The 23,353-nt window shown below is 44.9% G+C and overlaps 2 protein-coding genes across 2 annotated transcripts in view; one reads left to right on the top strand and one right to left on the bottom strand.

The window, feature by feature from the left end:
• The window catches only part of LOC126563877 (uncharacterized), a 105,392-nt gene extending 84,467 nt beyond the window's left edge, over nt 1-20,925 (top strand). The window contains exon 2 of the mRNA XM_050220659.1: nt 18,016-20,925. Coding sequence (XP_050076616.1) covers nt 18,016-20,925 — 2,910 coding nt within the window. The remainder of the gene's footprint in view (nt 1-18,015) is intronic.
• The window catches only part of LOC126563780 (uncharacterized), a 347,215-nt gene that overhangs the window by 235,037 nt on the left and 88,825 nt on the right, over nt 1-23,353 (bottom strand). The gene's annotated exons all lie outside the window — the stretch shown is intronic.

Raw genomic sequence — 23,353 nt, 5'->3', positions numbered from 1 at the left:
TGCAGCATAATTTGTACTGCAGGGCCGTTGCCGGACCTGTGGTGTCGTGACCAGAATTTGTATTATTTTCCGCAATTTGATTATTTTCCGCTAGTTCCTAAGTTAAATTTTTTAATTTAATCGCGAAACAAAATGGTTAATCATCCTGAAAAATCTTCTTCCTTAGGGTGGATAATTGCAATTTCGCTTCGAGAGGCGTATTTCATTTTTCCCATTCTCTATTACTCTGGCTCGGCTAATATATCTCCCATTTTGCTGCTGTTGCTGCAAGCCGTTCGTTTTTATTTTGTCCATCCTTTTTAAGGAACGCTGATTACACTGCGGCCCATAAGGGAGCGGGTGGTTTCGGACAAGATGTTTCTAGCCCATAAAGAGGACAATCTGCGACCGACCGATGGGGCAGATGGTTTGCTTTGAAGGATTTAGCGCTCCTGTCGGTCGAAATGATCGCGACCATTCGTCGGCCGATTATATCGTTACTTCACATTGGTCCTCTGCTGTGTGGCTATATTATTAGTATGAACGACATCGGTGCGGTTGTTAAGAACGAACTTTATGGTGAAAGGCTCTCGGAACGCCCTTCGCTAACATAGTCCAACCTTGCCTGGGCGGTTTGTGTTGGAATTGATTCTTGCCTAATGCAGATACCCATTGCGCGCCCCATAGAAAGATGGGAAATTTAGTAGACGCGAGCCATAAAGAATCGATTAGTGTGCTGTTGGTGGGATGGCATTCACTTGTACCGGTGGAAAAGGTTTCCCTGTACCCCAGGACGAGTTTTCACCATCGGGACGTAATCGATTGGTTGCAGGGAGCACCTTGAACTCAACGAGATTGATTTTAGCCTCGGTTCGATAAGGCAAATCTTTTCGTTTGGACCTATCGGGAAGAAAAAAGTGGCTAGCTGGCTCTGTATCTTCTTCTAATTCCAAAGACTCGTAGCATTGTGAAAAATTGCACCAAACAAGCACTATGTGGTGCACAGGCGAGCCCGCAGAGAGTCATAAAATGATCTGCTCTTGACCATCGGAAAACGATTATTGCATGTAGGTGCTATAAAATTGTTCGAATAAGTGCATCCAGAAATGTCTGCCTAACTTATGATGTGATTTCCATCGTGCTGGTTAGATATGTCATAAAACTGCTCCAGATTGTGCTCAGCAGCAGATACACGTTTACAGCATCTATCTGTAGCGTGTAGTTTGGCGAGTTAAACTACGATACGATCGAGAGAAGATAGCATTTTATTTTATAGCTGTTATCGTGACATCTAGAGCGAGCATAGAGCGCGGAAGAGAGAGCTTTTATTGAGCAAAATTTTTCAAATTGTGATCATAAATGGATTGTTGAACATCGATTTCTTATAAACCTTAGAAATTGAAACCATTTCTTAACGAGCGTCGTTAACATCGGATCCTCGCGGTTAGTAAATGTAAAGCATCGTGTAAAGAGAGCCGAGGCAAGCAGTTAGATTTTTTCCTAGGATGCAAATTTTAGTCGATGAAATTTTATGATTACAATTTAAAGCAGTAAAATTAAGCCATGTTTAAATCGCGGATCTGCTCTACGAACAAAAGGATGAGAGAAAGAACGTCCCGCGAAGAAATGGAATCGTTGGACGTACAAATTCTAACCCAGGGAATTCTAACTGGATAGCACTTTTCTTGAGCACACGCCACGGCATGGCCGCGGCTGGTTAGCTGCTGTCCACAGTGCCGGCTATCAATTGCGTTGAGTCATATCATTTTCTCGCTCACCGAAGGCGAATAAATTTATAGCCGGTAATTATTAGGTAAGAGAACGCGAACGCGTGTGCTGTGGAAACATTTCCTCACCAGAAGAAAATGGACATTTGAATGCAAAAACGTACAGCAAGCAATCCGCTTTTCAGCTCAACTATTTATCCTTATGCAGAGCATGGTTTTCGGAATGGAAGAAAGGCGTGCTTTGGTTAGATTGAAAGAAGACTAGAAGCGGATTCTTTACCGTTCGTTGGAGGTGTTGAAATGTTTAATGTTTGGTGTCTTTCGTTCAAGAAGGAACATAATAACCTATCATTTTATAGAATAGAGATACATTCGTACTTTCAAGATTATTTTATGAAGAAATACACAACTGCGCAAATTCCCTAATCCTATGCCATGAACGTTAAAGGGGATGATCATATCCCCCAGTAAATGATTTTTAATCCAAAAACCTGCATTACATACTACCAAACAACAGTTCAAAGCTAAAATGGTTCGCTATTTACATTACAAAACCATAATTAACGAGCAAAACTCCTCATCGGACGCGAAACCTGTCCGAATATTGCGCTTGAATATTTTTTCGAGGCTTACCTTCATCCTTTACGCTGGAACAGATCAGTTATCCTTCGAGCTGACAGTTTGCTTTCCCCCTTGCTGGTTGGGATGACAATGTTGCACAAATATTTTCAGCGGTGGGACGAATCACCAGGATCCGGGGGGGTAGAGATCGTCAGGGCTCATCTGAAAAGACCGGTTTTTTTACGGACAGAACCGAAAGTTTGATGCGGATTTAAAAAAGCGATATAAAACACCGAAGAAACCTGAGCGAATAAATCCAGTATTGCAGGAGAAGGCAAAAGAAGCAACTAACAGAAGGTTAAAAGATGAGAATATGACCTGCGGGCTGATCTGTTCCCCTTGTGTGTGTGTGTTTTTTTTTTTTATTTCTTTCCTCGCTCCAGTGAGACAGACACCAGACAGCTTGATAGGGTAGCCAAAAATACGGGAATTAGGGGATGGATTGAGCAAAATGAAAACAAAAATACTCTGAGCTAAAGAAGAACATAAACTGGTGAAATTTTGGTGGAGGTTTGTATGTGTTGGCGCTATGTATAATGCCCTGCTGTGTGCTTGAAGTGCAGAATTAATCGGAAGAATATTTGGTGAATGTTTGAAGTAATCTGGCTCGTGTTAAAAGCAAAGAAGCATAAGGGATGGGTTGAGGTTTGTGAAGAAACGTACGCATTTAAGTGCATCCAGCAAATCCTCATTTGTTATTCATTTTAATCAACTGAAACGTCGTTGGTAAGCCTGGATGCAAATTGCCGACTGATGGATGAGTGGGATGATCAACAATTCTTGATTGATTTTCGTGTTTTGGTGAGATATTTTGGTTGAAGGATACAGGAATTTTACAAAGTAAGTTTTCCATCAAAATCTGTAGTTTACGGTCTCCTTCAAGGCTCATAAAGAAGTCAGCATCCCGAATTTGAGCGTAAATTCTGTATTCAGAATCGTTTTCAATTAATCTGAGTCCCTATCTTGCTATACTTCCATCGTTTCATCTGTCTTTGGAAGGTTTTGTAAAAAAACTGAAGTCATCCAAAAAAAAAAAAACTCGTCGTACTCGTGGCATATAAAAGATTCTAGAGCATCGTCCGAGCGAATGTAGCAATGGCACCGTTGGTCAATATTTATAGACAATTAGAAACAATAGAATGGAAGAAAAAGCAAACACACCAAGCAGGGGGAGCATCGTTAAATAACATAAACACCCTTACCGGTCGCCGTGCTTTTTGACCGAAATGTGGTGCAACCATGTTCAACCTCCATCCAACAGTGGACATCTTTGTACGGTTCATTGCACACAGGCGACGATCTTGGCGGTAAAGTTTACTTTACCGCGAAGGCACGGGACAAACCGAAGAATCGGCAGGAGAGACACAGACGACAGTGCAGTAAACTGCAGCACCGCCCATTACAGTGTGTTGCTTGGGTGGCATCCAGCGTGACTTGGACACGGGACGAGGGCGGTACGCGAAACGTGCCGTGTCATGTCCGGTTGTCTTTGTACCGTCCATCGCACCGGAGACGCAATCCAAGCACGAAGGAGAGAGCGCGCACGTTTGGAAATCTGGTGGCAAAGCGCTGCGGGCAAAAAGTGTATCTCATCCGCCCTCTGGAACTTTGGGCGGTGGTCGCGTTTTCTGCAAGTTGCATTCGTCTTTGAAGTGCATCAGATTGCAACCTTGCTTGCGCACTGCGATAGACGATCCGGAGAGGAGGGCGAGATGGATTGTTATTGCTGGGGAAACGTTCGCGTCGTGATCGCTAGATTTATGGACTATAAATAATAAGCAAATTTATGTCACCAACCATCTACGGCGATTGGAAAATCCCTTCGACGACTCGACTCGCTTTTTATACGCTTCAGATTGGTTCCGTGCTGGTACGATCGTTCGGGGTGCAATTGCAACAGTCCCATCAAACTTTAATCGCTCTAGTCCTATTTCTCGCCCATCCCAGGGATGAAAGAAAGTGAAATAAAGATCCAGATCGTTGGAGGAGGACCTGGCATGCAAGATGAAATTAAATAAATTAACACAAGACAGTGGGAATGTGCGCCGGAGGTGTGCAGGGTGTAGAGTAGTGGGCGAGTCATTTCGAACGATGAGTGGCATAAGAATCATGTCCAAGATGTTTATTGTGCCCTTGTATGGTGTTGTTGTAATTCATCTCATCTGTTGCCCTCGCGATGACTTGTACTATAAACATTGATTGAATACTTCACCACCACTTGGAGCAGCTCGTAGTTATATTAGAACTAAAAAGTTTAATACACTTATTTCATAAAGATATTTACAATCAATTTACGTTTTTCAGCACACTTTCGAAACATTTCCTCCACTTTTCTTGTTTGTTCTTCATCTCCCAAACTGAGTCAAATGACGAAAAAGTACATTATTCCGCGTTTCTCTCTCTCAAAACAGTTACCCTCTTCCCATCAGCACTGGCACTGGTGTTTGTGCCAAAGGCGCGAGATGATTAATATACCCCGCAATAGAACTTTGTCTTCATCATTCTTGACAGCGACACACAAGCACCAAAAAAAAAAAGAGGTGCAAAACTCCAAATGCTTGCCGTTTGAAAGATCTTTGCTCCATAATCTCTCCATTCTTGAGCGGCGAGCAGGATTGTTGTGCTTCATCGATCGATTCCCTGTTTCTTAACGCTACACCAACGGCAAAAGAAAAGTTTTTTTCGTTTTCCACTTTTGATACCGTATTCGTTGGGTAAGTTTTTCTTGTGCTTCAAATACTCGTTAGAAGCAAAAAAAAAACTGTTAACACCCGCTCGCTGGAAAGATGTTGGGAATCGCGCGAGTTCCAGTGCTGTGTGGCAATGAATCATCTTGGCTAGTGTTTTTCGAACTGTCGTCATTATTTTCACTTTTTTTACAGTGTCATATTTGAGAAACGAAACAGGCAAACGGTAAGTCTGTGTCAATGGATTTTGTTTTGTTAAGCTTGCGAATTAAAGTTTTTAAAACTATTCAAAAGTCGTCAGCTTAGTAAACCATCAACCAAACTCCAAAGCGCGAAGGATGCTAGAGTACCGCTGGTCTAATGCAAATATTTTCCAACGATGCCTGTTGTGCACAAAATGTACGATAATTGTCAAACGAGCAATTATGTTCACTTTCATTGGAAAAAGAAAATCAATTATTGCGCGCTTCGGCGATGGTGATGGTGTGCGCTCATCACGCGTTTTTCTGTGTCCACGACCCTTCCGACACTATGTAAACGCGTAAGGTAGGTGCATCTAAAGCAAACGCTGCGCCACAGCAGCATAGCGCTGGTGAATGTCCATGGCCAAAGGATGGTTTGCAGACGCGTTATAGTTTTATGACGCAGTTTTCCATTAAATTTATGTTCAATTTGTATTTACAGTTTAGCGCCGAGCGTTACGGACTTGCACAGCATAGATATTGCAGCTGGCATTGGCGTTGGGAGGATGGGTGCGGAACCAATCGTTAAACTGTCACAAATCGGCATTATCCTTTTTTAACCCAGCTGAGCCCCCCAAAGGTGGTAGCAAGCGAGCGAGCAAACTGACAGCAAGCATCGTCGACCGAAAATGGCTCTGCCTGACGGTGGTTTTCGAATTGTTTTGTCGGAACTTTAAGGGTTAAAAATGGGAGGGAAAATTATTACCCCAGCAAAACCCAAACTGGTGCGAAATTGTGCCAACGTTAGCTCGTACACTGTTTGCACCTATACCAGCAATTGGTGTTGGTATTTTAGGCGTGGAAATCATAGATAACATGGAACGAACGTATGTGTGGACGTCTTCATTCCGTTGAAACTCTGGAACCCTACCCCACGGAGAGAGAAGTCCACGCGGGAACCATTTTTGCAACCGCAGTAAGGACACTGTGGGGACGGTAAAAAGTGTCATAAATTTGCGTTGAAAACTGCATTTTTATGGCATCTGCAAGCGATCTTTGGCTGAGGATTTCTACTGTGGTTGCGTCGTCCGCGGCCGCTGCTGTATGCAAAATTGATTCTTCCTATAGTTCAAGCTTTAATTCGTTTAACTTAAGTGATGTCCGTATTGTTTGGATCAGTTTTATTTTACAATTGCTTCTCAACTCTATCGTATCCTGTCATAGCTAACAGTTGAGCATGAAAGACGCAGCGACATTTAAAAAAATCTACAAGAAACAATTGAAAGGGCTTCTTGCAGATAAGCTTCTTGCAGTTAAAAATACCATCCTCCTAACAATATCGTTCGGGTGTTGTTGATTATCTGTTTCTTTCAACTTTACTGACTTCGACAGGCCTGCTTCTTAAGGGTGTGGAATGAAATTAAATTAATTCTTCCATCGCACATCTGCCACCGGAGGCAGCTTCCATACCAAAGTGCAATTCCATTTTGATGGTCTCAGACTATCCCGCGTATTTGGCGTATTCTATCGGGTTCTTCCGCAGAACGCATATTAACGCCGAGACCGTAACCGACAAGAGTCCCAAGCGAACGAAGAGAGAAGCGAAATGACTCCGACGTTTATGGGAATTTGATGTGACATTTTGTGCGACCTGATCCGACCGAAATGACTCGCCCTATTGCTTTAGTTGAAGGAGGTGACGAGGTAAAAATGGGAAGATATGGTGTGTGATTGCACTTGCGCTGCACCCAGGTTCAAGTGCATCGATTCTGTACGGTTCTCTCCCTGCCTGAAGGAATTAGTGTGAGGATTGGTCTTGAACGCCGAAATGCAACTGTAGACAGAAAGACTGGAGCTTAACGGCGGACACATTCTACACCTCTTCCTGCAAAATGCATTTATTGATACCGTCTTTATGACCTCGGCCTCCACCCGCACTACAGCTGTGGCCAAAGTGTGATCTAAAGCAAATGGCATTCGCGTAAAGCGATTTTTATTGCTCACCGATCTCGTCGTCACCCCATCATGGGAGGTTGCATTCCACAATTGACGTGTCGCGTCCGCTCTAATGGATATCAGATTAGGTCGTGTTCGGGAACAGTAGATCCGCATTCGAGGTAAGGATCAACCAGAAATTGTCAGCGAAATTAGTATGCCAAAGAACTCGTGTTTCCCAGTGCAGGGTGGAGGCGTTTGGCCGCCGCATACTGGGAATGGGATTGAATATGCAGAATCAGGTACCATCTCCCCACTGCCCAGAAGAAAACAACAGGTTGAGTGGATTAAATATGCATTAAATTTACGATTTCAGCTGCATCGTGATTCGCCGTGCATTTGCAAGTACTTGCAACTTTGTTGCAGCCATAGTTTCAAGGTTTTCAAGCACAATTAATTGGAGTCGCAAAATTGGGTACTTTTCGAGTGGTTCGCTCCGTCTGGTCCGGTACGCGAGAGTGTATTTAAGCTTTGCCAAAGCCGTGTCGCATCGCTCGCCTTTCCCGGAACACGTCGCCAGCGTCTGATGTTTCAATCCCGCGCAGACAGACGGAAATTAATATTCAACAGTCATATAGCCAAAGCAAACATACAAGTCGTTACTGTCACCCGACTCACGCGCCGGGGCAGGTTCTCCCAACGCATTGCACTGTGTGCAAACAATGTTCCACGCTGTGTCTTCGTTTGGGGAGGAGTGTCCTGCTGCTGTTATGGCGCTACACCTTCTCGTTAATCGTGGGAACTAGGATTCTGGGGTGTTGTTTGCGTTCGGGATGAAATGTCGCCTAAGATTAACGCATGCGGCAAGGGATATCAGCTTTCTTGGGAGCAAACAGGCAACCCTGAGCGGATAGCGAGAATAGGGCCACGCAATTCAAATCCGTGACATCTTCTAGCCGGGTTTGACTGTGTGGTTGGTGATTGACGGAATCTAATTTTATGTGCATGTTAAGCCTTAAATGCGACGCATCAGACACGAACGACCGGGCACGACCACCAACCTGAAGACCCCCGGACGTTGGGTGCGCCAATTTTGACATTAAATATAGGCAGACACGCACCACAACACGCCAGGCACGCTCTAACGGGGCAACGCATTGTCGCGATTTGCATCAGTTTTTGTGGAGGACCTCGCTTTCCTTCATCGTGGATGAGCGCAGACGACTCAGACGACAACTCTGCCGGGCTGTTATTAGGTCCGGTTTCAGCTTAAGAGGTCCACTCAGCTTCGTTAATACTGCTCAAGGCGCTAAGCTACCGTCAGCGGACAAGTTTTGACGCGAAGCTCTTGTAGAATTCTTCCCTTTTCCCGAGGCTGCGAAGGTCATTAGCATGTACTTACCTTTCTATTCTCACCTGGTAAGGGTGAACAATTTGCATCAGTTGGGGTCTCTACTCGGTCGGCTGATGCAATTTTTGATGGACATTAGAATGGGAGCTACTGGATTCTGCTGATCAGCGAACAGACGGGTGCTCCGGATTTGGGATACAACAGTCGTGTGGGTTGTATGCAAAAAAGGATGTCATTCCGGACAGGCCGACCCTCTTGTGTGTGCCTGTGTGGAGATGACTCGAAAATATGCATTGTAACATATGGTAATGCTGTCGAGGAAATGTAACCGTGCTGCTTATGCTACCTGGACGTTTGGACATTGTCACATATTCATAAGGATTTCCATTGGTCGTATTTATGTTTTGATACGCTTTCCATCGTAATACAGTTTTTTTTTCTTTTCATGAACAGTAGTGGTTTGATTGTCAATCAGGGGCGTAGAACCGTGTTAAACAAGATTACACAAGATGATCATTATAGTCCCTTGGGCTCTCTTCCTTTCAAACCGCTGGGAATGAGTTCAAAATCCAATCGTTTGGTGGGTGTACTTGCAACGATCATCAACATCTTTACACTGGCACACTGGCGCGCAGCGTAGAGGAAACCAATTCTCGTTTGCAAAGTGGTCATAAAAGAAGTGCTCCGTCAGCGTCATAATCAGAACACGAACGACCAGATCGGTTTTCATGCCAGCAGTTTCCTCTTCCGTCCGCGTCCGCGACAGTGTCTTGTGGTGTACATTCGATTGATGGTGCCGCGATGAAAAGTGCTCGTTAGAGAGAGAGAGAGAGAGTTCCGTTCCGAGAGTACTGAAGGAGTATAGCGAAGCGAACTGAAGGAAATAGGTGTATACTTTCCTTCAGGATGCATTTTCCGATCTTCCGCTGCAGCCAACGCCCGTTTGCTTACAATTGCTTAGCCCCTCAGGTGAGGTACGAGTTAGTGCGATGGGGTGCGATTTCGAGCAGACGTCGGCAAACCAGCGCTAAATCATCTCCCGGTTGCAACGGAACAAACGGCTGACGGCTGATTACCCCCTGTTTTTTTTTTTTGTTGTTGTTGGTGCTCCACCAGCATGCAGCATGTGGACCCTGGGTCTCGTGTGTTGCTGTGGCGCAGTGATTTCCGGTAGGCGGTTGATTTATTTTCTCATGGCCAATTTGTTTATCGCGTTAGAAGTGATTATGCTGATGCTGCACTGCCCGTGGTCGGTTTTCGAGCGTGGTGATATGCTGATATTTGCTAGATTCTTTGGTGCTTACCACGTACACACACGCACGGTACAAGCTGGAAAGACCGGATGGGCGCTAGTGTGGGGCAAATTCAGGGCATAAGCTACAAAAAAGACCATGCTGTACCGTTCGGAACTCATAATGCCGTTGTCAACAGGTTTTTTAAAGCAAAATCTATAATCTACCAGGCAAGCAAATAGAAGAGATTATCTTGATGCTCATCTCGTAGATATATGACTCGTTTCAAGTCGTATCCATTGAAGCTGCTGATGTTCGTAGATAGTTAATGAGCAATTTATTGTAAACGAAGGGCTATTTAGCGACTTGATGAACTTTTACAGATAACAGTGTTTAGCTGCAGTTTCTAAAGCTATGTTTTTTTTCTCTTCCTTTTCATTGCAGGTAATTGGATCGTTTACCCATTGGAGTGACCCATTGAAGGAGAGGAGGGAGGGTTTGCAATCATCATGAGAATCAATATTTGAAGTATCTGCAAAGTATAATGCCCAGATGTAAAATATCAATCTCACACAACAGTGTGGGAAATGAATTTTAAAATCTCGAACCATTTCTTAATCTCCAGCACACATGTGCGTCGTATACTGGTCCCATATAAAGATGAAACCATTTTTAAATAATGTCGTGGCGGGTCCATATTAATCCTCCCAAAAATACAGCAATATATGACGTGCCTTTCCGCGTTCCGCAACATACTTCCAGCTGTGTCTCTGGCTACTAAAAGATTTTGTATAATGAAGAACGCCATCATTACTGTAGATCGTTTGAATATTCGCGTCTGTGGTAACCACTCTCCTGCTTCTCGGGAACACATTTTCCATGCTGCTTCCAGACCCCACCAAAAAGTCAACCAGAATTATATGTGCTTGAAACCTTGAAAAGTATCATATTTCGATGTTGCTTAGTGCTCGTACAGGAGAAACGTAATGTAAAAAATAAACCAGCACTTTGTATTGTGAATGCGGAAAGGGAATAGGGCACAACGTTTCATACATCTCCAGGCCTGGGTAATGATTAACGCTCTGGTGACGACAGTAGCGAGGCGAACAGAATCTGTGGGCCAAATGGTCACAAACAATCAATGTTTGTGCGTTTGCTTAATGTATCAGTTGCGCATTTTTGTCAATCCCTCTCGTCGTCTTGGGTTTAAAGCAGGCGAAATTTACCCTAACCAAGACATAACCTTGGAGAAGAAGCGAATGTTCACTTCGATTAAAACGTTTTATGGAAAAATTTCCTCTAGAACATTCTTTCTTTTTTCAATGATACGCTTTTTATATGCTAATGTAGTTACCAAAAAGAAGCAAAAAAAAAAAAGTCCAACACCAGGGTACGCGTATGTCAATATTTAAATTGAGGTTTTTTTTTTCAAACCCGTTGTCGTCTCTCATCATCACCCTCGGATCCGGTGGTCACATTTGTCGGATCGATAGGGTCTCCTGTAATGTGTTACATTCTTTCAAATGTCACGACGAACATAAATAAAGACCTCAATCCCAGCTGCCGTCCAGCCGTTAAGAAAACGATTGTTTGACGGGCACCGACATCCGCCAACCGGACCCCATGGAGATGTTTCCTTCCCTGGCTGCTTCCCAATGCTTGCTGGGGAACTTTTCCGCAAAACGCGCCGAAAGGGTTGTTCTAGGCACACTCGCAATAATGTTACAGTGACTGAGAGCTGGATGAAGGAATGATAGGAAGGTTGAAAAGTCCGTACACATTCTCCCAGCGAGCGGGAAGCTCGACACTTCTCAATCTGACACCTTTAGGGGAGGGGAAGCACACAACCACGCAGCAATGCGAATTACGCCGGGCACACTGGTGGATGGTAGGCGCGAGATATAGGGGAAAGAAGAAGTCAGAAAGAATCATGCCGCTTCATGCTCATGCACATATCATAAACATTAGCGCTCGTGAGCATGATTTCGCTGTCGCTGTCGTTCTTATTTTCTTATGCTCTCTTATAGACCGAAGGTACGTCTAAACGGCAAACGGCAAATACACAAATTGCGCCGCATTGATGGAAGCTCGCTTCGCTTCCGTGTAAGGACATAAATTAGGATTTGTGCACCACGTGAAGCGGATGATGATGATGATGCTGATAGCAGCAACGGGAATTTTTGTTTGAAAGTCGCCAGTCGTCCGCAGCACATCTTGATTCGCGAATTAACGCTGGAGCTAGGAGCTAGGATTCTCGGCGTAGGTTTTAAAGATACTCATCACCGGGCTAGCGTTGCCTTGAAATATGTCTTTGATCGAAAGAAGTCCGTCTGCACGTTTTGTAGAGGTCATGGGGGTAATGTGAAGACTCATCAATTTCGTAGATTTGCCGAGGATCAAACGATGCAACTATCTTAGCCTGCTATCAACAACAAAGTTGATGTTGAGACGAATTCTTTGCAGCAAATATTTGTTTTTCAATTTTACAGTTAATTAGTATTCTGCAAGGCAGTCAAAATCCAAGTCGTCTTTGAGCTACAAGGAAGAGATATTACAGATACCTGAGGTTTGAAAATTATACAACCAGGAAACAGCTTCATTTAGTTTACAAAACCACCTTGGTTGTGCCATAAAATCTCCACAACTTTGAGCAACTTAGATAAAGAAGTAAGGAAAAAACGCGGCATCTAAATGATTGATTCGAAGATCAATACAAGGAAGGAAAACCACTGCTTCACGCTATTCAGCGACTCAATGCGAGTTCATCTGTAAAGTCGTTAGTTGGCATCAGTGGCACAACCGATTTCCCATCTCCGTATGATGCATCGGTCATTTCTAACGGGAAGCGTTAATAGAATTTTACTGCAGCATCACCAGCCCAATACACATCATCACCCTGGTGTACTACGAATTCCCATCACACCTGCCGGAAGCTGTAGGGCACGGATGGGTTCCGGAGAGGAGCTAAAATGAACCGATTTACCACGACTCTACTCGATGCTGCTGCAGATTCATCTCATCGCGGTCCGTCTCGCGAAACGGTGGTTGTCGATGGTTGTGCCCGTGTGCCGATGAGGAATATACACGATCATAATTGGATCTTGATCTATAACGACGCGCAGAAGAAAAAGAAAGATTCAGAGTGCAACAGCAAAATACGGATGCATCCGATGCACGAAAAAAAAAACGCCGCTAGAGTTACTTCTTCGCGAGGGTTATCGACGTTCAACAGAACGGAGCTGTGGCTATAATTGCTACGGAAGTGTGACAGGATCGGGCTGGGGATGACGAGCAGAAATTGAAAAGCCTCAGCTTCACCCGGTTTGATCCGTCCGCGTGGTGTAGATTTGGAACCGGCCAAGATGTCCGAGAGTGGATTATCCATCCGCCACCCGCGAACCACGACTAACATGAAGGAAACAGCCCGTTGTGTGTTGCTTTATGAGATACACAAATTATCGCACGACTTCTACGAACTCGTTCCGGGCCAGACCAGTGGAAAGAAGTCACGAGAAGACGCGACGTGGCGTTGATTGAAGACGTTACCGCTAGTATGTCGAACCTCGTGGGCCCAGTCTCTCACAAGCATCGTTAGACGGCAAAGAAAAGATGATGAGCCGCCTGTTTTCTCGTGGTGCACGACGCTATGCACCTAGTGTGTCTAGTGCGTCCTGCCAGAAGACAGAAACAGGCCGACCGGCCGACGCAAGCGGGTGTAAATGCATCAAGATCGCTGTTAATTTACGCCAAAGCGCGCGTGTTGTGTGTTTGCTTCCCTTTTATTTTTACCCGCCATGTCCATGTTACCCGCGTGTCTGCCAAACTCGCTGGCCGTTTATTGCTGAACCGTAAGCCGGACACCTTGCGGTGTACACATTTTTTCTACTCTTTCTCGAGCTGGTGCTGCAAGTGATGATTTAAAAATATAGGAGTGTGAAATAATATTGAAGAGGAGAGATAGAGCGAGCAGACGCGGGGCCTCATCGTACGGTTTTTGCGTTCGACCTCGAACCGGCAGTTTGACCACTGATACGCCCGGATATGTCAATGTCGAAAAATGGGAAATAAATGTAAGGAGAGGATGGTGATGGCGGCTCACAAGTGTTCGTAGTAAATGGAAAGAAGGTTAAGGGGTTTTCGCAGATCAATTATATTGATTTGGTTTGTCATGGTTTACATGCGTCAGGAAGGCATCCGGTCACTGTCGGTTGAGTCGTTTTGGGAAGGCTTGTTGGAGCATGTTCCACGACATGATTACTACCGATGGAGTATGAGATGTCTTATTAGCACAGCGACCACAGATATGTAGGTTTTGGTAAACTACGGATGATTACTTGCTCTTGTGAAGGTATTAAGAGTAGAATCATTTATTACCAGGAGTTATTAGTCTTCAAAATTCAGATTCATCAGCTTCGAATCATGATGTGATTTGTCGTTCAGTATAGAAATATTCTTCTGTCACTTCAATGAAGAAACATCATTCAACATAGGAAGCTCACACATGCAAATGAACTTCAACGTCCGTGTATATCCTCTCAGACTTTAAACACTGTTTATTGTGACAGCAGGATAAACACTAATTTACTTTCCCATGCCGACGTTCGATGCGAAGAATGTTGCAATGTTTTGATCTTAGCTATTTAGTTTGTAGTTTGCGTGCCCTTTTACCCTGCGCTGTGATCCGGATGCACCGTAGTTGTAATCCACCTTGAAGGGAAAAACAAACCATTGCGTTTCGAATGCAACGAACGAGGATTACGTTAATTGATTTAATGACATCTAATACGTAACACGACGAGAGATCTCCTCACCCATTGAAAGATTGAACAGGGGATTTGCATTAATGCGGCTCTTGTTGCCGTTTCAACTGCAAGGAGTACGGTAACGCTGCATACAATGTTGTGGCTAGTAATAGTTTTAGCAACATAAACAGGTCTTTGGAATCCAGCGTCACTTTTCGGAAAAAATATTTCCTCGTGTTAAAATTCTTTTACCACATCAAAGTGTGATTCCCTCAACTTCCGTGCTAGGCCCTGCTTTCGACAAGATTGTAGAAAACCAAACTGAAGCAAACGACCTGCATCTTCATTATGGATCATCGCACTCTTTCTCGCTCTTTCCCGTTCACTTCTAATTACCAGATAACTCGATCACGGACGGAGACAACGTCATGCGCTCGCAAAACAAGAATGCAGCCATAATGTTCATTCGACCGCGGAGGCTGTAAATTTTGTCTCTCTACTAATGCGCTGCGGTTCGAACCACACAGCCGCTTCATTTTTCTTCCTTCCGCAAATTAAACAGCAACTAGCACAGCTCGAGGCGAGTTTTCTAAGGGCCGCCCCGACGGGTTCTATGTCGCTAGGTTTTGTCGTGCCAAACCGCCACCGAGACGCCGGGACGTCGTCGTGAAGTTCCTATTAAGGTGATAAATTAACCGTCCGACGCGGTTCTAATTAGAAAGATTTAGTAGATATCGAATGGCACAGTACCTCCGCCGGCACTCCGGTCCTTGTCCGTGTCTAGTTCAAAGTGGTATGGAATTTTGCGCTGAATCGAAGCGACTTGTCGTCGACAACCATGTCGACAGAACTTGGTGACTTAAAAATAATAAAAAAAAGTTCCCTACAACGTCGACGGGTTTAGTGTTTTGTAGTGTCGGTGTCGTTTTTTTTGTGTGGCTTTATCGTGATGATATTATTCCACGTTGAAAAAGGGGAGTACGTCATCTCTTTACCATCCTTACACAGGAACTATCCTTGTTGGGGAAAAAATGTGTTGATCCTAGAACGGGAACACATGACACCGGGAAAACTCGAGCATTAGATGACTTGGCTGAGAGTTTGAATTGATGTTCAATTTTTGGGAACCACTTTAAAATGTCCCAACTATTTATCTTCATTTGTTTGTTTTATTGTTTTTATCTGGAGGTGAACATAACCTCAATACAAGCAACAAACGCATCTAATATACAAAGATGTCTCAGATGCGAACACTACCTATCCCTGGGCCTTCCTACTCAGGGCCCTCACTAGCATGATACAACACAAAGCCCATTCAAACCGTGTGCTGGGCACATATAAAGCGCTTTCCTTAACATAATCATCCCGGGTTACCAGAGCGCATTCGGTGGTTTCTGGTCGTACGTTCGGTTCTTCGTCCTTTACTACTTCATGCTGCAACATTGTATGAACCGCACAGCGCGTGGTGCTCGTGGAAGCGATCGATTTCATCGCTTTGCCATAGGGCCCCACCGTGTGCAGTGGCTTGTTGTCTCTAGCATTAATTATGCTGGGCTATCGCGTGTTAATTTGCTTCGTTGTTTGTTTCTGTCTGGCAGCAGTGAGCTGTTTTGTGTGTCACCGTTTACCCATGCTCCTGGTTCCGAGTCGCCTCTAGGTCTTGTGCAAATGGTGGCAATTCTCTTGTGCTCTTTATCCTGCTACTTAAAGTGTTGCATCTGAAAACAGTATGCAGCATCATCGTATTCATCGGTCTCCGGGTCGCGGTGAATACAATGTAGGGAATCGATCGGATTGGTAGGATAGCATGTTTTGTGCATTTAAGTGCAATCGATAAAGTAAATGAAGAAAATCGAATTTCTATATCGCTTCAACCTCCCCTTTGGAGAGTCTTAAACATTGTAACGGATTAAAAAACAATAATTTTTCTATCGATTCCCTTATTGCCAGCGGTAATTAATAAGGTACTGCATTAACGTTTGCAACCAGTTTTACTATTTTATTAAGGTGTCTAAGAAGAAAGACACAAGTCGGGAATGATTTGAATCCTCGTGGATAAGATGCTTAAGATACGATCTTAAAAGCACGATTTAAAATAAAATTAAGCTTTTATTTGTTGCACACACACACTATACATTTGCCTTTGTGTCGTACTTCCACTGAAGTTTCACACGTGCGCACAGTTGACAGTTGAACACGACCTGTGTCTGGACAAGTGCAGCATGGCACGAAGACCGTCTAGAATAGAAAAAAGAAACCTGTTCAATTATCAGCCGCGTGTGTAAGCCCGGTTCCGTCCCGTCTCGGTTCGCACACCGATCAATGATGCTGCGGCTACATTCCCAAACGGCTCAACACCCGACGGGAACCTTCGCTCCTTACAAGTTGTACAAATATTCCCCCAGCAACAGAGAGGTATCCCCTTTTGTGTAGAGCTAGGAAAGAATGCACCGGGCGGACGATTGGTGATGAATATAAAGCAATACCAGTGGGTCTGTGTGTGCGCCAATGCTGGGTTTGATCGATGGTTACGTTCCTTTTTTTGAGTCGTAGAGAAACGGTTGCATTTTTCTGACTTTCCGCCTCACTGTAGCCGGATGAGACAGTGTGGCGATAAGGTGGCTTTCCTTCTGACAAACGAACCAACAGCGAACCATGAGAGAAGTCGAATGATCAACCTGTCGTTGGCGGAACTCCGGGCGGAAGGGAATCTCTTCATTCTTTTCTTTAGGTTGCTCACATTCACCCTGCTGCTTGGGTCCCGGCCTAGCCGGGCATGACAGCATAGTAGCATAGTTGACAAATGCAACTGGGCAAAGGAATGTAGTTGGTGAGCGTGTGTAAGCAGGAGCATGTGCACCCTTACCTAGTCTAGTGCGCCACCGTCTTCGCGCAACCCCCATCTCGTTGTGATAACTTAATTTATGAAATGGCTTTTTCCTTAGCCGGATGATGGGAAGGTTATGCATTGGGAGTTAAGTTCCCAACCGATTGTCCAAGTGCAAGTTGAAGAGGTGGATAGAATAGAGAAAGCGAGAGAGAAAAAGACGTAACACCTTGTATGGAAAAGAATAGTTGTTGGCCGAGAAACGGAACATCGTAGTCAGTTTGTACCTTTGGTCCTTTATCTTTCGCTCGCTTTAGGAATTTATCGTGATAAGATTTAAGAGATTTGGGAGATATTCTTTACTAGCTATGAAATGTATTAAAATTGTAAGATGTTTGTGTGAGATGGTTTTGGAAAAAGTTATTGCCAGAAATTGTGTAATTGTAGTAAACCATTCTGGTAATGTATAAGGTACCAGCCAAAATAACCGGAATTCGTCAATTTATTCGAAAGCCTGTTCCATGTTTCATAGTATGAAGTCTCGGGAGAAATCTTCTTCGACGCATTCTCCAGGGTATGGGGCCGAAGATATAAAACTATTAAGTCTCTAGTATCTCTTTCGATTGACTGAAAATGGATATGATGTTAAACTGTCTGTCAATTTTCTTTATAAAAATGGTTTATTTGAACGTCCTACTAACATCCGACTACATATAATTCTTCTCTTTTTAGGCGGCCTTCGAAGATGGCGGTCCAATTGCCATCAAAGCGGAACCACTGGACATTCCACTAAAGAAACCAAAGCTTATGAGCGACGTTACGTCGCTATATCACTGCAGCACCAACAGTAGCAGCAGTAACAATGGTGGCAGCAGTCGGCAACAACACTACGCTGCCCAACAGCAACTGCTTGTGCAGCAGCAACAGCACCATCTGCATCACCACCAGCAACAGCAGCAAACGAGTGCAGCCTTCCGACCCTGGACAGCTCAGCAGAAGGCACAGAAGTTTGCACAGCAGCAGCAACAAGCGTTTCTACTACAGCAAATGGCTCCTTACGCGAACGGTACAACCACCACGATTGTGAATGGAACGATTCGAGCAACCTCACCCGGTGGAACCATTCTCACCCTTAGTCAAGAACCGCCATTGCTGCAGAATCCCGAAAATGTTGTACCGATGTCGGAGACGGACAAGTTCGAACGGTCCTACCAGCCGAATGTAGCGCTTGTACCACGTAAAACGATTCTGTGCGGTAAGGAACCTTCCACCACGGTCACCCCGGTGCAGCGACGAGAGTACGATGGAAAAGATCGCTCAGTGATCAAGTGTGAGTTGGTGCAGATCAAGCAGGAAAGTCCATCGACACCTCCGGCAACATCAGCGCTAGTTTCCGGTGGCAGCCCAGCAGTGGATGGACCGATGCGATCGGTGATAAAATGTGATGTGCAGATCAAGCAAGAGCGTCCCGGTACACCTTTGTCGACCGCATCGGGACCACTGGATCACGGTGGAAGAGGTGACAGGGGCGACAACAGTCGATCACCCGGTCCGCCGGCACACATTCCTGTATCGCCACCACCACCACCACCACCTGGGACATCGCATCAGCACCAACTGTCGCAGGGTGCGATCGCGATCAGTACGATCATTGCCAAACAGCATCACCCGCAGCAGGTCTCTTCGATGGCAACGTACGGCGGAGGTAGCAACAGTAATAGCCCCGGTCCGATCCCACTGGATGTGCCACATTCTAGATCGTCGGGATCGAACGAAATCACCTCGTCAACGTCTCCGCTACCGCCCACCTCCATCGTTATAAACATGAACGGTGGTGAGGGTGTTGCGGGAGGAGGTGGTGAGGGAGGTAGAGTAGACAAGCCAAAGCTAGTGCTAATAAAAGAACCGATCAGTCCTCCGCTGAGCTCCCATACTCCCACGTCCCGGCGTACTCCTCCCGGCCATATGCTTCAACAGCAGCAAGTAGTAGGTGTTGGTGGTACTGGTCATCATTCGCAGCAGGTCGTGTCGTCACCGCCCCCTTCACACCATCAGCCGCTGTATCTGCATCATCACCAGATGTTACAACAGCCGCAGCACCATCACTTCCGATCTCATCATCCCGGTACGACAGCACCGGGTACGATTATCCACCGGAACGGCCTTCCGATCGTGGGCAATTCTGAGTTTGAACTGTCGACAGACACTGATGACGATAGTCAGGCAGGCGAGCCGGACAGTAGCAACGTGCCCTCCACGATGGAACTGATCGGTGAGGTGCTAAAGGAGGTGGAGCCGGAAACGAAGAAACAGATACTGGATATCTTCAATGTGCTGCTGCAAGAAAGCCGTGTTGAGCATCATCGGTTGCAGATGGAGATTCGCGCCAAGGACGAGCAGGTGATCGAGATGCAGCGGCACAACATGGAGTTGCAGCGACAGACGGACCACTTCCAGCAACAGAACCATCACCTGCGGAATGAGCTTGATCGAGCGCTACTGAAGATCGATTCGCTGCGAGAGCACCAACATCACCAACTCTCGCAACATCATCATCAGCAACATCAGCAGCATCACATAATGGTACGGGAAGCGTTGGGCGGAGTTGGCGAGTCCAGCACGTCCTCGACGCCTCCCTCGCCGTTGTCGTTGGTCAGCAATGGTAGCAATAGTAACCACAGTCATCAGCTGATCGAGCGGCGGAACAGCTTCCCGGAGAAGTCGGAGATCATCATGAAGCCGCTGAAGAAGCTGTTGCGCCGGAGTCCGGATGATTCGACGACGGTGCTGATGCTGGCATCGCCACCGCCGCAAACCACTGGCAGCTTGCCACCGTCGCTGCCAGCTTGTCTGTCAATTACGGCTACCACGGTGTCGGTGGCACCGAAACCGTCCTCCAACCAGCCGCAGGATGCTGACTCAGGACGCGAAGACATACGGCGGCAGCATCACAGCTCCTCCTCCTCATCCTCCTCCTCTACTTCTCCATCGCCAATGGGACAGCAAACGCGGGGGGGAGTGTTACAATCGCCTTCACCTGCTGCTCCACACCAACAACCACCACCAACAAGTGCCACCAATGTACCTGTATCAACGACAACGATAACGGCCGTGAGCTCCGTAGTGAATGGCAGTGGACCAGCGACGGCGACCTCCGTCACCAAATCCTCGACCCCGTCGGTAGAGAACGGTCCATCGTCGGGATCTCCGATCGTTGTGGTTATTCCGGTGAGCAGCAGTGGACCGTTGCCAAAGGAAGCCAGCTCACCGAGACCACAGGCGTCCCGCAGTGTGTCGCCGGCTGCTTCGCCACGGTGCGATCGTGATGCCAAAGGATGTCCACCAACATCGCCGGAAGGGAAGGATGAGCACGACGAGGAAGATGAAGACGAACCGATGGAAGATGCGCCACGTGTTGCAGGTTCTCCAGCTCCAGCAACGAATGCGAAGGATGATCCGGATGGACACGGTGCACAGACGACGAAAGCTTCGATCAGCGTGAAAGCGACCATTGGGCCAGCTACCATTACCAGCAGCAGTACATCATCCGGTGCCAGCAATCAGGAGAACGATTCTCCGAATCGGTCCAAAGGAAGTAACAGCAGCTCCGGCGCCGGTGTCCGGAGTAGCTGTGACAACTGATAGTTTGTAATCCGTTGGCGCTGAACCAGCGAATCAACGTTACGCAACTGGCAAATCGTATCCTAAGGAGTAGTATCGTGTGTCATTAGCACCTTAAAAATGTTATTTATCTTTTTCGTTACCGTTAACCTTTGCTGGCTAAGTGGCTGTTTGTAGGCCGGTTGTGCGAAAGCTCATGCACAAGCACACGCATACACGATGGTGAAGCATTTGTACGAAGCCATTCTTGGAAGAAGAAAATTGAAGACGTTTGCTTCGAGTTTGTCCAAGCCAAAATCAAAGTTTTGTGTTTTAATTGGTATTCGTTTCGTTCCCACCTAAATTATTTATGTATAAATATATAATGATAGACACGCAGAGCAGGACAGATGGACAGGATTAAAGTAGACCAAGAGCCTCTGGAAGTTCGATATGGAACTTAGGTTTACTCACCATACAACTAATGAGCGCTCCGGTTACAAAACGTGCGAATTATTACAAGCGTAACAGGACACATCTATCTATATATATATAATACGCGCAAATTAGCCGCTCAACCGGAGCACAAAACTGCGGCGAGAGCCGTTAACATCGAAACATCGAAAAGTGTTAAATAATACTTATCAATCGCGATACGGCAAAAACCGGATAAAAAAAGATCCACTAGTTGTGAGATTAGACAAGACACGATAATACTTCTTCCCTCTGTTCGATGTTCTGCGGCACTGTCCGGTTAGGTATAAGGGCAGCAGAAGACGAGCGATAAAGTAGATTTTAGTTTCGTTTAATTAACCACTAAGTGGTTTAAAATATGCTAACTATATCGATACACAAAACCCGGAACGACGACGAGCAGAAGATAAGTAAGACGATCAGTAAAAGTGAAAAGAAAGCGAAAAAATGCACAAGAGCAAAGAAAACGAGATAAACATGTAGAAGGAAACGAACTATCTGCTAGTAACAAGTAAGTTAAAACGCTAAAACGGATAACGTCAGATGATAACTACTATTAGCACTACTACTACCACTACTACTACAACAACTACTACATTTAAACATGTGCACATAAGCAAAACGAACGAAAAACAAAAGAAGAAGAAAAAAGAAAACTAAGCAGCAGCAGCTTCGAAAAACTGAGAGCGCATATTAAGCTTATGGAACCATCTTAAAAGGATAAGTTATCGAAGAAAAGGCAAAACTGTTTTTAAAACAAACGTTTCAAGAGTTAAACCCCTAACGATTTAAAAAGTAAAAAGTATGTATAACAAATAACACGACACACACACACAACACAAAAACACAAAGTAATGTAGTAGTAGAGAAGAAGAAGAAGGAGAAGAAGCAGTAAAGAACAAGCAAACCATCGGTAATTGGTAAAATCGTAAAATAGTGCACCAGAGGAGAATTAGTGTTAGAAAATGCCGCATGTAAATAGTTTTCCCCATCCCAAAACAAACGAAACCGTGTGGTTAGGTATTGTGTTTTTCAAGTTTAGTTTTCCACTTTCTGTTTTTCGTTTGTTTGATCACTTCTTTCGATTAGCTTTTGTTTTACTCTCGTATCGAAAGAAGCATATTCTAGTGCCAGTTATAATTGTCGGTTCTTTCGCTCTATTCCTTGTTTCTTTACTGGCTGATTCTGCTCTGATCAACTGAACGTCCTTGTAAATTTGCTAAATTATTTTTTTAAACTGTAGGTCGATAAAAGATTGTGTTGGAAAATTATCGTAAAACTACTAATCACTGTGTCACGCAGAAATCAAGGCCCTCGACTTCCACTTTTGGTATTTTTGGGAACCACAATTCACGATTTTGGTGTTAAACGTTTTTTTGGCCAATCTTTTCAAAAAACTGTTGATTTGGTGGGCAAGTTGCAAAGCAACAGAGCCCTCCAAGCCACGGTTTCCCTTTCGATGGGGTATCTCCATCGAAGCTTCTTGCCTGGAATTACTGTTACTACTACTGCTGCTACCAATCCTTACCAAAATTTATTTATTTGAAATCAGCACTAACAAAAAAGGAATCGAAACGAAGAAAAAAAAAGCCATAAAATTTAATTTACATGAGTATGTCCTTAATTTTGATTGCTGAAAGCATTCAATGCGTTTGCGGTTTTGTGTTTAGATAAAAATCAGGATTCCCGCTCCAAGAAAATGGAATGGATGCGTTAAAAACCATGCTCGGAACCCAAAAAATTAAATAAGAAATAAGTCTTACGTTCGGTTTTTTTTGCTACCAACTGCTTATGCTTCCTTTAATTTTTATTTCGCTTTATATTTTCAAAAATCGGTGTGAGTTGGGATAAAATTCCTTCTAGCTTAAAGCTTCCTTCTTTTATATTTTTTTGTGTAAAAAAAACTTTCTTCACTCTCTCCCATCGCCAAAACGGAGACGAGTTCCCATTGTGAGTGTGTGTGGATAAGAGCGAGGATTCGAGTCGAAATATATTA

This window comes from Anopheles maculipalpis, chromosome 3RL (genome assembly GCF_943734695.1).
Source record: "Anopheles maculipalpis chromosome 3RL, idAnoMacuDA_375_x, whole genome shotgun sequence".
Taxonomy (NCBI): domain Eukaryota; kingdom Metazoa; phylum Arthropoda; class Insecta; order Diptera; family Culicidae; genus Anopheles; species Anopheles maculipalpis.
The sequence above is the reverse complement of the archived record's forward strand: the minus strand, read 5'-3'. Positions and strand labels throughout refer to the sequence as shown.